The sequence below is a fragment of the Pantherophis guttatus genome, chromosome 4, assembly GCF_059756535.1.
Source record: "Pantherophis guttatus breed Tessera chromosome 4, ASM5975653v1, whole genome shotgun sequence".
NCBI lineage: Eukaryota > Metazoa > Chordata > Lepidosauria > Squamata > Colubridae > Pantherophis > Pantherophis guttatus.
This window is the reverse complement of record NC_142066.1, coordinates 43,008,489-43,023,768: the sequence shown is the minus strand read 5'-3', so window position 1 is coordinate 43,023,768 and position 15,280 is coordinate 43,008,489. Positions and strand designations below refer to the sequence as shown.

General features: G+C 38.5%; 1 protein-coding gene across 12 annotated transcripts in view; it reads right to left on the bottom strand.

The window, feature by feature from the left end:
• Positions 1-4,018: 4,018 nt before the first annotated feature.
• The window catches only part of HDAC5 (histone deacetylase 5), a 165,981-nt gene continuing 154,719 nt past the window's right edge, over positions 4,019-15,280 (bottom strand). For 11 of the 12 annotated variants that reach the window (XM_034415408.3, XM_034415407.3, XM_087893951.1 and 8 more), the window contains 5 exons: positions 14,575-14,693; positions 13,775-13,908; positions 10,914-10,998; positions 9,785-9,938; positions 4,019-9,244 (listed from right to left, as the gene is read on the bottom strand). In XM_034415408.3, the coding sequence (XP_034271299.1) occupies positions 9,205-9,244; positions 9,785-9,938; positions 10,914-10,998; positions 13,775-13,908; positions 14,575-14,693 (532 nt within the window). In that variant the 3' untranslated portion in view covers positions 4,019-9,204. The remainder of the gene's footprint in view (positions 9,245-9,784; positions 9,939-10,913; positions 10,999-13,774; positions 13,909-14,574; positions 14,694-15,280) is intronic. The other variant, XM_087893954.1, reaches the window with a different exon arrangement.

Below are 15,280 nucleotides of genomic sequence, written 5' to 3'. Positions count from 1 at the left end.
CATCCCACTCATGCTGGCAGACGAGGCCTACTGCAAATCCCATAGGAATTTCAGCAGCTGGGATACAGAAGAAAAGCGTTTTCTGCCATGGCCCCACCCTTTGGAATGTCATAGAAAATAAGATCTTCCCCCTCCCGTTTAGCCTTAAGGAAAAGCCTTAAAACTTGGCTATGCTGGCCAGCATGGGGTCCTGAAGGAAAAACTATAGGCTAGAGGTGGTTGGTGCACTTTGGAGAGAAGACACTCCCACCTCTCCTCTTCAAACCCATGGGTTCTTTTTTTTTAGTTTGAATTTTTAGCAATTTTAATCCATTTTTATAATTGTCTGGATATTTATTTTATCTCCCTGTAGGCCACTCAGTTGCCTTGAACCACAAGATGGGCTGCAATTTAATAACAACCCTATGCATGTCTACTCAGAAGTAAGCTCCACTGCACTTATTTCTAGATAATTGTGTATAGAATTGCAGCCTAACATGGTGCTGTACTTTAAATGACTTACAACATACAATAATTATAGGACTGTGTATTGTTTTTCTTAGCATATTTTTATCTGGAATGTGCCCCTGATAAATTAGCACTATACATCTTTAACCAAAGGTCACTTCGATGAGTGTGTTTGTGTGAGTGAGAGAGAGCATGCGCGAAACAGAGCAGGCTACCTTAAGGATTGCCGGGATCTGTGCTACTGCTTCCGTTTTAGTTGCCTATAAAAGTTTTGCAGCGAAGCAGCTGGGTGTGGGGAGAAGAGGGCGTGTCTTTGTGGGTAGAAGTAAAGCAACCTAGCAGCAGCTAGAAGATACTTTTCGTTAGGAGTTCTCACAAGGAATAATAGTAAGAATAGTATGAGTAGCTGTGGAGAAGAGTAATAGTATGTGAATATGCAAGCGCTTATGTGTGTTCTCTAGGAACTGGGTTGTTGTGGGCTCTTTTGTGTCTTGAGCCCATCCAACTGAGTATAGTTAAAAGAATTTGATAAAGGTATTAGTGGGATATCCATAAAAAGATGGGATATCCAAAACAAGTAGGAATAACTACACAGGTGGAATTCAGATAGGTGGGATTGGCTCAGACCAAGGAATTCACTAAATATGAAAAGAAAACAAACCTTAGCTGCGAAAGGAAGTTTAATCCTTGCAGGACTCAAACTTTGCTGATAATAGCCAACATCCGGGCTGAAGAAACCAAACGCTTACTAGAGGCTGCCCCAAACAAACAGAGATAGAAAAGGCAGAAGGGACAGATTTTCCTTGGAGATACTTCAGTAAAGACAGCTATCTACTTGTGCCTGCTGTTAAGCCAGAAAAGGGGCCAGAATTACAGAAATGCTGAAGCGACAGCAAGAGGAAAGGCTTTAGTTAAAAAAGAGGAGGAGTAGCTTTGGAAAGAGACGGAGAGTAAAGTAGGCTTGAATGCGGAAAGAGAAACAAGAAGAGGGAGTTTTATGGGGCTGATAGACTTACTCAAAGGGGTCCAGTCACCAGAACGGACTTCTATGGTTTTAGAACTTACAGAGGAGGGAGGTGACCCCAAAGATATAAAGATCCCTAAGAGAAAGAGGCTTATTTTACTATGTTTGAAATTGTTGCTACTTTTTGTGTGACCAGATTAGCTCTGTGTGTAACAGAAAAGCTCTTAAGGACTTATAGTAGCCTTCCTGCTAGGAAAGTAATTTTTTATTACAATACTAAAGATTATTAAATACTAACAATACTTATTCAGGTATGATGCAACTCCTTAAACCTATAGGGAGAGGTGAATTGTGGAAATAGAAAATGGTTGAGGCCAGATGAAAGAAGCAAAGAAAAGGCAGCAATTTTAGGACAATTTTACAAGCATTGCCTAGCAAAATAAGATTTTGGGTTCAAGAACACAACCTAGAAACGGCAGGAGGCTGAGGATTAACTGGCAAAAAAAAGTTCAGAGGATACAGATACAAAAGGAGAAATAATTTTTTCTGTTCTAGAAAATAGGAACCATAAAGAGTTGGAAAGGTTAAGGGAAAAATGTGTAAAAAAGCCTTTAGCTCTTGCCCAAATGAAAGGAAGGCATTGAGAAGCTAGAGAGACTCATAGTTGTTAACAACTGCCAGAAAAGTGAACATTTGTCAAAACACTATAGTAAAGATAGAGGGAAGAGATGTCTGCAGTAATATAAGCACTTCTGGTGAAAAATGATTCCAGCAAAAAATGGGTTTAATTAGAAGCCTAATAGATACTGGGAGTAGAAGGATGTTAGCATGCCTTCATTTAGTAAAAAAAAAAAAAAAAAAGGCAGCATCTATGGGAAAAGAACCTCTTATCAAGCAGTGAAATACACTTCGCTACCGGAAATGTGGAAATTTGGAAATGTGAGCGCGTGTACACACGTTACGCTCGCGCATGCCTCTTCTGCGCATGTGCAGAGGGTCAAAAACAGGCCTTAGTGACGTCCCGGCAGGTGGGCAGAGTCTCCCACCGCCGGCCCTACTGGTTCGTGCGAGCTGAGTAGATCCGGCCAGATTTCACCTCTGCTCTTATCAATGTGTTTAGACAGACTAAGATGTCCCATTGGTGTAAAGCTAGATTATAGGCCAGGCCCTAAACCTAACCTACCATGTAACGGTAGGTTAATCCCAGTTCCTTTTTTAAAAATAGCCATGGACATTGTAAACCCTCTTCCACATCCAGTATAGGCAACAAATATATACTAGATGTCTGTGATTATGCAATTTGGTATCCTGAAGCTATTTCTTTAAGAAATGTGATAGCAAAAGAATTGCTGAGGAGCTGGTCAATAACCTTAGGAAATTCCTTGGGTATCCATGGGATTTAGCTTTTTTGAGTTACTTTTAAGAGTTTGACATTATTAAGGCTGGGATGAAAATTTGAAAAGCTTTTAGAATTTAATAGAATATATATTAATGCAGAGGAATATGCTAAAAGCCCTAGGACACATTGCCCAGAAACATTTAGAAACAGACAAGGAAGGACAGAAGGGACACCATGATGAGGGTTTAAAGTCAAAGGAGTTTAATGCAGAAGACCAAGTACTGTTTTATTGCCTGGTAAAGAAAGCAAATTACAGACCAAGTGTACAGACCTACACAGTAAAAAGTAGTTGGGTATTATCAAAAGTTCATACCTCATTTTTCTACTGTGGTTCAATCCCTCATGGACCTAATAAAGACAAAATCCCCAAGGGTGAATGGACCAAAGAACGCCAGAAGACATTTGATAAACAATGCTATGTGTGGGAAAGCAATATTGAAAGTTTTTCCCAACCCTTTGTTTTACAAATAGATAACTTCTAACATAGACTTAGGTGCTAGTGCTCATCCAAAATCATGAAGGAGTGGACCATCCTATGATCCACCTTCCGAAGAAGTTCTCTCCAAGAGAACAAAAATACAGCACCATTGAAAAAGCCTAAGCACTACACGGGCAATCAAAGCTCTACATGTTTATTTGTGGGGTTGGGGCTTCACCATAACCGTCAAATATTCATAAAGCTGCCACAAATGAGAAATACTAATTCATGGTTATCCAGATGGCATCTTATATTATAACCTTATTGCCTCAATGTCACACATGGAGTAGGACAGCAGAATGCCATCACTGATTTCCTATTGTTGCATGGGAAAGATTTTACATGCCAAGAATTAGATACTTGGAATTTGTATGTACTTTTGGGATATTAAAGGACCACTCATCAGACTGACTAAGGGAACTCTGAGAACTGAAGTCCATACATCTTGTCAGGTTTAAAAAACACTGATCTAGTCCAAACTTCTGACCTTCAGTTGTGTGCACTACAAATCCAAAAGTAATGGGAAATAGAGTCTAACATACATAGAGGATACCCGGCTGGAGAAAGCTACTCCAAATGTAGAAGTAGAGAGATTGGTCTGGCTCAGGATACTGAAGACATGTTAGAATTCTTTTCCACTGGGGTTCAGCAAATCAGAAAACTAAAGATGATACACACATCAAAAAAGGAGAGGGGGGTGGGGGGAAAGCAAGATAGCTCCACACATTGATTTTTACCACAGAAGATTGCCAGAAACAATTTTATTTACACAAGGACAAACATTGCAACATCTTACAAAATACTCAACTGAAAATCGTATTCAGAGCGAGAGAGACAGAAAGCAGGAAAAAAAAATCTACAGATATTGTCCACATGTGGGGCATCTTGCCATATCATGGATGGGGTGGGGGCCTCTTTAGAAGGGAGGAAAAGGACGAAAAAAGTCCTATTCCTCTCAACGATAACCATCCCTACGACAGATTAATACTTCGTGGAATTGGAACTGTAGCACAAAGTTGTTCAATGCTGGTGTCCTAAGGACTAATGGCTTTTCAAAAGTAGTCGCTGTTCTTGGCCAGAACTTGGTTTCTTTCTCCCTCCTCCCCATTCATTCCCTCCCCCCCCCAAAAAAAACCTCAAGATGAAAAATATGAAAACAATGGTTCATGGAGATTTTCTTGTCCCCACCTCACCTAAACAAAGAGGTGGTAGAAACAAATGTAGATGTAACAAAGCTTAAAAGTGGAACCACCATTTCCTAATTGTAAGTTTTATGGAATACATGAATATATTTAGCTGTAGTCTTTTACTTTAGGTGGAGTGATTTGTATAATTGCAGTGGTAGAGCTTTTGTGTCATTTATCATGATTATGAATCTATTAAGTAGAAAAATGGTAGTGGAGAGTAATATATTTTTATACCTATGCCACTGGATAATTAGCTTGGCCCACTGAATGTAAGCTGCATTTGTATAGAAATTGACTTAATGGACACTGAAAAGCCTGCAGTGTATTTTAGGGTGAGAGACTATTTCCAACAACCCTGGTAATGCACACACAAGTTCATGGGTTACCCCATGGCACACACAAATGGGAGCCTGACGGTTTCTAGGTCCTTGTGTAGGAGTGGGCATACAGCCAGAAGCCAGCAATCAGCCTGCTGCAAATCTCTAGGACTGCATAACGCCCATAAATCAAATGTAGCAACACTTATTAAGATGTATACATGAATGTACAAATAAAGGAAATATCTGCATCTCCTATGTGGACAAAGTGGAAAAGTATCAGTATATTAAAGGAGGAGGAGTTCATTCTATAACAAAGGAAATCTTCCAGAGAGTTCAAGCCCCATCAGTTTTGGTCTTTTTCAGGCTTAGAACTCCTAGGATTTCTGCCTCAAATTATCCTGGGCAGCTAGAACTATAGCTACAATCCAACAACATTCAGAAGCCCAAAATTTCTCAAGTCAGAGAACTTTACTTACAGAACCATAGAAATGCCTTCTATAAACAATATCTGCATCAAGTGAATGAGCTACCTTGAAAATTCAAAATCCCCATTGGGACGATGCCCAACTGGTTATATATTGTTTTCACTACAACTTAGGTTACAATCCTTTCTACATTTACTGGTGAATAAGCCCTATTTAATTCAACAACGTTTCCTTCTCTGTAGACATGCATAGGATTGTGCTGACTTACTTTATTCAACTTATAGTAATAAAATTCATAGACAAAATATTTGCTCCTTTTGAGGGCAGCAAAGAAGACAAAGCCTTGCCCAAGAAGAAAAAGGTCATTTTAAAGTTTGAAGAAACTTCTCCACCAAATATAAGTGCAATCTCTCAAAGTCAAGGAATCAGATGTGAAATTATGGGATGGAATGGCTGGCACTGAAGATGAATAGCTTTGGACAATTGGACAAGAGCACAGCAGACCATCCGACCTAGCAATCATTCCCCTCTTATCAGAAAGGCCTCCCCCAGTCTTGTGTCTTCCAAACATGCTGGATTTCAGTTCTGATAATAGTCAAGCCATGTTGGCTGAAGGATTATGAGAACTAAAAGTTCAATACATCTGAAAGTCCCAGATTAAAAACATTGTTTTTCATTACTGAATTACACCTAATGATTGCTCCATATTTGGCGAAGCATAATTTAAAGACCAGTATAGATGCAAAATGACAGTTACTTTTTGAGCATTTGAAAAGTTGCTGATCTCTGCTATAACCATGAATCACATTTTACAAACCACAATGTTTTGTTCATACACTGCATTCAACCAAAACCAAATACACCAGAGTACAACTTATATAATGTGTGAACTGAGTCACTGTATGAATGGCAAAGGCACTTGCTTTAGTTGTGTTAACGTAAGCAGAAGGCTGCACAGTGCATGCTACTGAATTACAGAGATGATATGGAGGGATGGAAGAGTGGCAGTGTGTCCTACTCAAGTCTTCTGGTTTCTATCATTAGCAACCACACTTATTTTGCTGCTTTCTCATTTGGTACAAGGTGGGGAGAGATGGGCAGACAGGCCCATCTGAGAATGATGACATACTGTAATGTCATTCTGAGCCTGATGTCCCCTCTGGTCTACAGAAGATAGAAACTGAAGTCCAACACATTTGAAGAATACCCAAAAGGCTGCTGTAATTAACACTATAGGTGGTACTGGTATTTTACATCACCCAGATACCTTTCCTAGCAAATATATAATTTACTGCTTCTCATTTCCCATGAAACCTGGTTTTCCTTACTATTCCTCACTTCCAAATATACACTTGTATATATTGGATTTTTTAAAAAAAGTAATGAAATTCAGAATAAGAGCTAAATGATAAGGAACACCGATGCTTTTTGTATTGAATGGTCCAGTTTCATCATGATAATTTTAAATATCCAAAACGTAGTATGAGGGAATAGTACATCACAGTACCTAGCAGTGCTCAGGCTGCCACAAGTGGGACAAAGTGTGCATTACCAAGTTGATGGGGAAAGTCTCCAACCCTCCTTATATCTCTCCCAAAGCAGAAAGCTTTTGGCTAATGTGGTGATGAAAAGAAGCTATCTTCAGGCATGCACTGTTTGATAAATCAGGGCAACAGATGGTATTGAAACTGTGGTCTTCATTGCCACAGAAGGAAAAACAGGAAAGAAAACAGAACATAGCACTGTCAAGACACGACATTCCACTCATCATGACTATAAGAATAATTATAGGAAAATCTGGAAAGAAGTACCACTCACACATGCACACCATGGAACGTTTGGGAGGACTAAACCTGAACAAATGCAGGAATCCTTAAAACAGACCCTGGCAAGGTTTCCACACGTGCAGCTAAAAATGTCACAGCCTTACATTCTACACAATTACCCCCTCCCAAGTGCCTCCCCCTCCCACACACAGCTTAGAAATCCCGCAGCCCTGGTTAGTGAAAACAGTATCAAGCCCCATCTTTTCCTTTGTTTCATTATCCCTGCTATCAACTTTCCAAAGGAAAGGAGAGTTGGTACAAGTTAAAAAAATACTATTAAATAATACATCTGTAATAAAATTATATACCTTTTTTCTTTATATCCATTTCTTTTAAAAGCTAAAATTGCTCTGTTTCTATTTTTTCCCTCTTTTTGGCTGGTGAAGTAACAGCAAAGAATTCTCTCCTTTTTCTTTTGCTTTGTTTTTTCTTTATGAATGGACAAACTTTCATCAAAACAGAGTTTGTACAAGTGATACAAGAAATCAAATTATTTACAATAAATGACAAGGAGTCTTTCAAACAATGACAGTAGAGGAGGAAGAAAAATAGCGAAAAGAGAGAATGTCAAAGCATTGGTCATGAAACAGTCCACATATGCAAAACTTTTGTTACAAAAAGGATTTTATGACACACAGAGTGATCCAACTAAGGAGGTCCATCCTTGTAAATAGGCTTGCACGCATATATCGCATATATCGCTTGACAGATTGAAAACTGCAGACATAAACAGGGCACATAATTCAGATGTGCAAATCAAAGCACAGCTGAGTGATGATGCAGTCACACAGAACTGCACTGTGTTGGAAGTGAGTTAATGCTCATCCACAATGATCCCCAGGCTGGTGAGATATTCATGGTTTCTTTGAACACGCCTGGTGCAGGATCAGGGCCAAAACATGCATTGAGGCTGGGGATATATATGTGATTCCTTTCTGTCTTCATGTAGGATAATTGTTAACTAGATGGCAAATGAAAAAGGGATAGAACTGAGGAGGGATGGTGTAAAAATGAACTTACAGAGAAATTAAGGCATTAACAAAAATGACTTAAAGGCACACTTTTTCCCCTTTCTCCCCACCTTGGGAGCTTTTTCTAGAGCTTAAACCAGAACTATACAAATTGAGGAACAGCTTAGAGCTGAGATGAATAGAGAGATTTAGGCAACAAAGGTAGCATTATTTATGAATCTATTTGGGGGTAGGAAAGAGAATGAAAACATTAAAAATTGCAAAGTCAGGAGAAAGGCATTTTGAAAATTCAGGGCTCGGGGGAGGGATTTTCAACCCCAACTCATTTTGCAAAGAACCCAGGAGAGAGGAATGCTGTTTCAGGATCAGATTTAGGAAGAGGTGAAGTGGGCAAGTCTGGCTCAATGTAATATGGATGGCCTGCCTAGCATAGTAGAACCTCTGGGGCTCCGTGCTGCATAGGAAAATTCTCCTGTTCTAGACTCTAAAATGTAAGAGGCAGCTGTGGGTCCCTTTGTTCAGACAATCCATTTCTCTTTCATTCCAAACAAATGGAAGGAAAAATATATATGCATGTATATGGAAGAAGAAAGATGAAGTGAAACTGAATTACAAGAGTTGGAGTTGACCAATAAAAATCATTAAGTCCAACAATTCCTTGCTCAGAATGGGCATCCAGATTCAAGATTCTGAATAACTATTTAGGATCCACGTGAACATTGGGGAAAAAAATGATTTTGAGAAAAATACATTTCTTTAACACCTCTTACTAACTGTAGGTATGAGAGACAAAGAGACAGAAAATATTTTTTTCTCCAGAAGCAAAACGGCTTTTCCAGTCCTAAAAAAGGGGACAGGTTTAGTGTCCAATGGAGGGAGGAGTGGGGGAGGGAATGATATCTGAAAAAGGAATAATGGAGATGTCCATGTGAAAGCCCCCTCACCAAGTTCCTTCACAAATCTCCAAAGAGTCAGGACAAAATGGTGATGCTGGTGAGAACAAATGCTTGGAGACTGACACGATCACGCACACACACAGAGGCTCATTTTGTCCAGTGCAACTCTTTTTTTTCCTTTTTTTCTTTTTAATAGATAAAAAATAATAATTTTGTTGTTGTTTTAACGAACTCACAAATGACCAATTAAACCCACAGAGTGACAGCTACAGAAATTGAAGTCTTGGCACTTCACAACACTGGTTCAGCCTCCATTGGCTCTTCTACCGATCTGTAAGAAGAAGGAAAGAAAGAAGGCAAAAGAGATTATCATTATTGGTCTCTCACTGTTCCGGAAGTTAACACAGCTATTGGTTGTGCTGTTGATGAAAGAATTTTCAAAGGCTGTTCTGATAGTAGTAGGGGTTACTACTATGACTCTGAATTGTTAGTTCAATTCAAAGACTTTGTTCTGGGTGGAGGTGAGGTCCAATGACAGTTATGTCCAACCTAGCACCTTCCAGATGGGCTTTGACCATTGGTGTATTCATCCTAATTTCTGACAAATTGAAGGACCAACACACCACACTATAAAGACTAAGACAATGTTTCTCAATCTCAGCAACGTTGGTTGATGCAAATCAAGAAAAGACTCCTCTTCCTAGTGGATCTGGGTATGCAGAAGTGATTCCTGGCCACCAGAAATAGTGATACACATGGTACTGGGGCAGCCTAGTCAGGCAGATTAGACCTCAAAAACAAAAACAAAACAAAAAAAAAAAACCCCCACCCCTCACAATCAGACCTTTGCCCTCTCCCAAAATGAACCTACCGGACATCACAGTCTGTTTTTCCCTGCTCTGTGTCCACTGACAGTGATGCCATCGCACTAACAGTCTCTGCTTCTTCTGCTTCTCCCTTTTGGGCCTCCAGCAACGAACAGCCAATAATTGCTGCAGAACTTTTCACTGAATTCCAGTGTTTGCCTATGATACAATTGCCAAGCATTAGGTTAGAAATTCTAGTACTTGGCTGAATTCCTGCCTTGTCTACCTATCTACCATTTCCAAACCCATCACACTATCAATGAAATAAAAGACCTTTGGGATCTTTATTAGAACATTTCTTTCTATAATCATGCCTATAAACAATTACTTGCTATGGTCATGATTAAGGAGATTAATTAAAATAAATGACTAGCATCCCTAACAAATCTTGAGTAGGTTTAGAAAGTTAAAACTAGCCAGTTAAGTGTAGTTTAGAGATAAGAAATCTCAGGCATGCTGTCTTCTAGCATCTAAAGATTGCTGGGAAAGTAGCAAAACAAATCTGATGTACCAGAAAGCAGGACTAGGACAATGGGATGGTGCAAGGAAGAGGATTTGTGCTAAAATTCAGAGAAACATCTAAACTACTGCTTCAAAAGATAGTATTTTAAGCAGATGCTGGACGGCCATTTGTTTGGGCTACTGTAGCTGATGTTTCTAGGGAATTGAACTGGGTGGCTACTAAGCCATGTTTAAACCCTGTTATGGCTCTGAATTAGGCGGTAGCATCCCGGCCCCCAATCCCACATATGGTAAAATGTTGAAAGTTTTTATTTTATATCACTAACAATTTTTTTGCAACATTAATTCTAGAATGAGAATTAATGCATTAATTAATGCAATATTCTAGTTGAGAATATTGCAGATGCCATGTTGAATATAAAGGGCAACCTGCCTCTTACAAGCATGTTGCCAACCCTGTTCTTCATACCAATATGTTGACTGGGGAATTCTGGGAATTGAAATCTATGTTCCTTAAAGCTAACAAGATTAATAAGTGTTTTTTTATATTACACAGATATAACCCTAACCTGGATGTAGAATAAATCACCAGTTCATTTGTTTTCTTTAACAAATCGCTTTTTTCCATAAGAAAATGCAACATGAAGCCAAGAGCATGCCCCAAAAACTTACTCTGGATTTCAATGACATGCTCCAATGTAGCTATAGCATTTGAATTGGGCTTTTGTTGCAACAGAGCTTGATCCAACTGTTCCAACTGCAACAAAAGAAACTCGAGTTTAGTATTTTGATTTCCAGTCTGGATAGAAGTCATGAGAAAAGATAAATAGTTCAAATAAATGGGAGCCCAAGGAAAAAAGGTGCATGTGAAAGTAACTGAGGAAATGGCAACAAAAAAAGCCAAAACAATTCTATGTCAATTTCCTACAAAGCCTTTATGTACCATTCCATCCATTTAATATTGTGAATTTATGAACTTTGGTTCTATTTAAGTTTGATAGACATTTTCTTTTTATTTGTTTGATTATATTTAACAATAAGGTACCTGTGCTTAAATATAACAATTTCCGTGTCTCCTTATGCTCTGCCTATAGTACTGGTATATATATATATATATATACAAGTCACCAAGTCTATTATTTTGCTGCTGAAAATCATAGTCAGATTTAGAGAAAAACTAAACACTCTTAGAGGAGTATTAGCATTCTAAATAGTGGTCTATGAAAATATCTAAAACAAACCATATTGTTTCATACATGTTATAAATGTTTCCAGGCATAGGCTGAATTCTGGTGACCAGGATATCTACTGACCAAAGGAAGTACAAAAGTTTGGATGTCTCCATCAAGGGAGAATCGTAGAAAGATATATTCTATAGTTTTTACCTCTCTGGAATCTCTGGGGAAAAACTTTTCAGGCAATGGGGTGGGGGTTTTTTTGTATTTACAATTAAATATTGCAGAAGGGAAGACATGGCATTTGGTCACGAGAAAAAGCTTTTTGAAGTGTAGGTGTTTTTAGCTGTGCGAGGTAATAGTAATGATGTATTGTTGGTGCTGATAGGAAGGTTGCATCTTTCCCTAGATCTGCTTGCCTCTCTGTATTCTTTAACATTTGCTTCAGGGATTGTTTCCTCTGATCATGTTCCATCTTAAGAACTGTGGAGGGAGAGTAGCCTAAATTTGAAATATTAAATTCCACAACCTTGATCCATGTAGATTGGGGTTTTCCCCCCTGAAGATGAATGGTGCTAAGGCTTAGGGAAAGAAGCTGAGCTTTAATAAAAGATTTATAAATGCACTCTGAACTCTGTCTCCTCTCTTAGGTGTGTATTTGGGACACAGCATATATCTGGAGAGCTGCTCTGATGAATTTAGATTGTACCCTTTCCAGAGAGATGAAACACAAAGCCGGGGGGAGGGAAGTCAACTGAAGTCCTATAAAGGACTATGGCTAGAGGCTTAGCCTGAAAAAGTTTCAGTGTGGCTGGAACATACTTCCTTGGAGCGCAACAATTTAAGGATGGCATTGGCAGATCTTTGTCCAGTAGCAGTATCACATTTGCAATGGGCTCTCCTCAAGCCAGTGGCATGCATGACTGCTCCTAAATACTTAAAGCTAGTCACTTGTTCTATTTTGTGGCCATTAATGCTCCATCATCTCCCATCATCTTGGTTTTCTGATAGCTTATTTTCAGATTTTCATTACTGCAATATGGATGAAAATTGTCAGAGCTCTTTTGAGTCTATTAGTGTTCTGGGAATAATCACAATTGGTTGTATGCATAGAGCAGCAGGAAAATGCTGTGATCCCACAGTTTAGAAGGATGGAAATTTGGATCATTTAGATATGCCGTTGATATAGAAGCTGATAAGCAGGGGTACTAAAATGTATCCCTGTTTTCTCCCCTTTTGAGTTATAACTGGTTTTGAGTGAAGCCTGGCATGTTGCACATGAATTAGCCTGTAACTGCTTCATGAGGTTTCTGGATCTGGTCCTGGATACAGAATAAAAACTGCCTTAAGAAATCTATTTATGAATGAAGAATTTGAGACTATTAGAGGATATTATATATTATAAGAAAATAAATTATTTATTTTGCTTTAATGTCTCTATTTCCCCCTATACGCTTCTAGAAATTTGATATTTTTGTTTATATCTCATAAATTCTGCATGTATATCTAAAAGAGATCTGCATTTTCCCTTCTATCCATTTCTTTGACTCATTTATTTTTTTCTCTAACCCTGATTATTAGAGGCTTTCTTACATATATTGATCCATTTCCTATAGAACAAAAATAAATAGATATTTTGTCAATTTCAGGATGACCCTTGTGCAGACACCATTAAAGATGTCATGAGTCAATTAAGTGAATGCCTTCTTTTTAAACAGATGAACTTTCCCAAAGGATTGTCCTTTTTAAGATCTTATTAGAGATTTGCTTATTAGCACATGGGACCTATACCCACTTTGTGTTCAGAATATTTGTAAAGATGATGCCTTATTGCAAGGCTTTAACAATTAATTTTTGTCTTTTATTTATTTATTTATTTCAAATTTATATACCGCACCTTCTCCCGAGGGAGTCAGGGCGGTGTACAGCCAGATGAAAAAAACATACAATACAAACATTAAAAACAATTAAAAAGATATATATTAATTTGGCCCCAATTTAAAATAACAAACCAATTAAAAATATTTAAAAAATATATTAAGCCAGCCTGGCTTGCTGAAAAAAGAAAGTTTTAAGGGCATGGCGGAAGGCACCGAGGTCTTGGATTCTCCTTATCTCTGGGGGCAGCTGATTCCAGAGGGTAGGTCAGTAGTCTTGACTTTAATACTTTTAAATTACTATTTCTTGCAACAATATTTAGCTATCTTTGCTTTAAATAGAAAGATGCGTTGGATACGTTAGCTACTTTGAATTATTTGTAAAAATAATAAAGCAGAATACAGATAAATATCTTTTGATGTTTCCATTCCAAGCCCGACTGAGACTTTTCCAGCACCCTCCTGTGTTACTCGTACTCACCTCAAGGCCAAGCAAGGCAGAGACACAGGCTTCAGAGGCATCACAGATGGCAGTCAGATCATGACCACCTTCTAAAGCTAGGACAACACGCCCATCTGCTAAATCCATCAGTTGTTTGGTCAGGTGCCCAAAACCTACATAATCAAGAAGGAAATATGAATTAGTGATTCCTGTGTTAGCTTTTACATTGCTCTTTGCTAGAAATTGAAGAAAGTCATGGATGTCTATTGTGAGGAAAAACAGAACCTTCAACATTTATGAAGACAGTGATCGAGCTACTTGGAACCTGAAAGTAGGCTTAAAAAGTCTTTAAGCCACTATCCAGGACCGTCGGTGCTCTGGGTTTTTAACAATGCTTGTATGAGATACATTCTTCAAAAGATCAAGGAAGTAGAGATAAATGATCTCCATGGAAAAATCATTAGATAAAAAGAGCTGCAGCTCCAACTATGTGGCATCATTCAAACACATGGAGAGACTATTATAGCTCAGTAACACAGTACACAAGCTTTTCTTGGCACTGCAATTAATAAGGCTGGGAAAGGCATGTCAGAAAAGCTATGACTTGTAAAAGGTAAATAGCTGAATTACTGTCAATAAGACATCCTCCTATACTCATACTGGTTTTGAAATTCTAACCTGACAAATCTCTTTTGCTAAGGTTAGGAAACCTATGGAGACACTGGAATCTTAAGCAAACTACTTTAGCTCCGTAGTGGAAGTAACTAGTCTGTGAATAGTTTTCTCTATTTATAAACTAAATTTATAAAGGGACCTTGCCCCACGTTCCTTAAACTCACATTTGGCTGTGACGGAATATCCACCCAATGGGGACAAGTGTCCCTCAACAGCATCGAAGCCAGCAGAAACAAGGACCATATCTGGGGAAAACTCGTGCGCTATAGGCATCACCACAGTCCTGGGGGACACAAAACAGCTCTCAGATTTCTCTTAGGAACAGGAGGTAGGACAGCATTAACTCTGGATTAATTGCAATGTATGGATTAGGAAAATTTCAGCTATTTCATCTTTCCCTTCTGAGTCTCTGTAACTTTCTCCAATGCACTTAATTAAACTGGCCACATATTTGTAGACAAGCCTTCCTCAACTTGGCATCATTCATAGTTTTAACTTACACAGTGCATTATCAGTCTGGCCTTTGGCCTTGAATGCTAGAAATCAGAGATGAAGAACAATCATGGGCTATTAGAAGGTTTCTCCTAACTGTACTTAGCCATTTTAGAGCAAAACCAACAAGTCAATCTTGTGTTCCCTGAATTTTATAGCATAACATGAGCATAACATGAATAAACCAATGTTCCACAAAAGTCTTTATGAGACCTGCAATAGCAATAGGCAGAGGTAGTCACCTCAAGCAACAAATGCTAAGAACTGGCAACAGAACATAGATGGAGAAAACTATGGGGCAGTGTGTCTTAGTTGCTCTAATGTAGCAACATAATGACTATCCCAGTTGTTAAGTACCTAAGAAATTTTTGCCTTCTA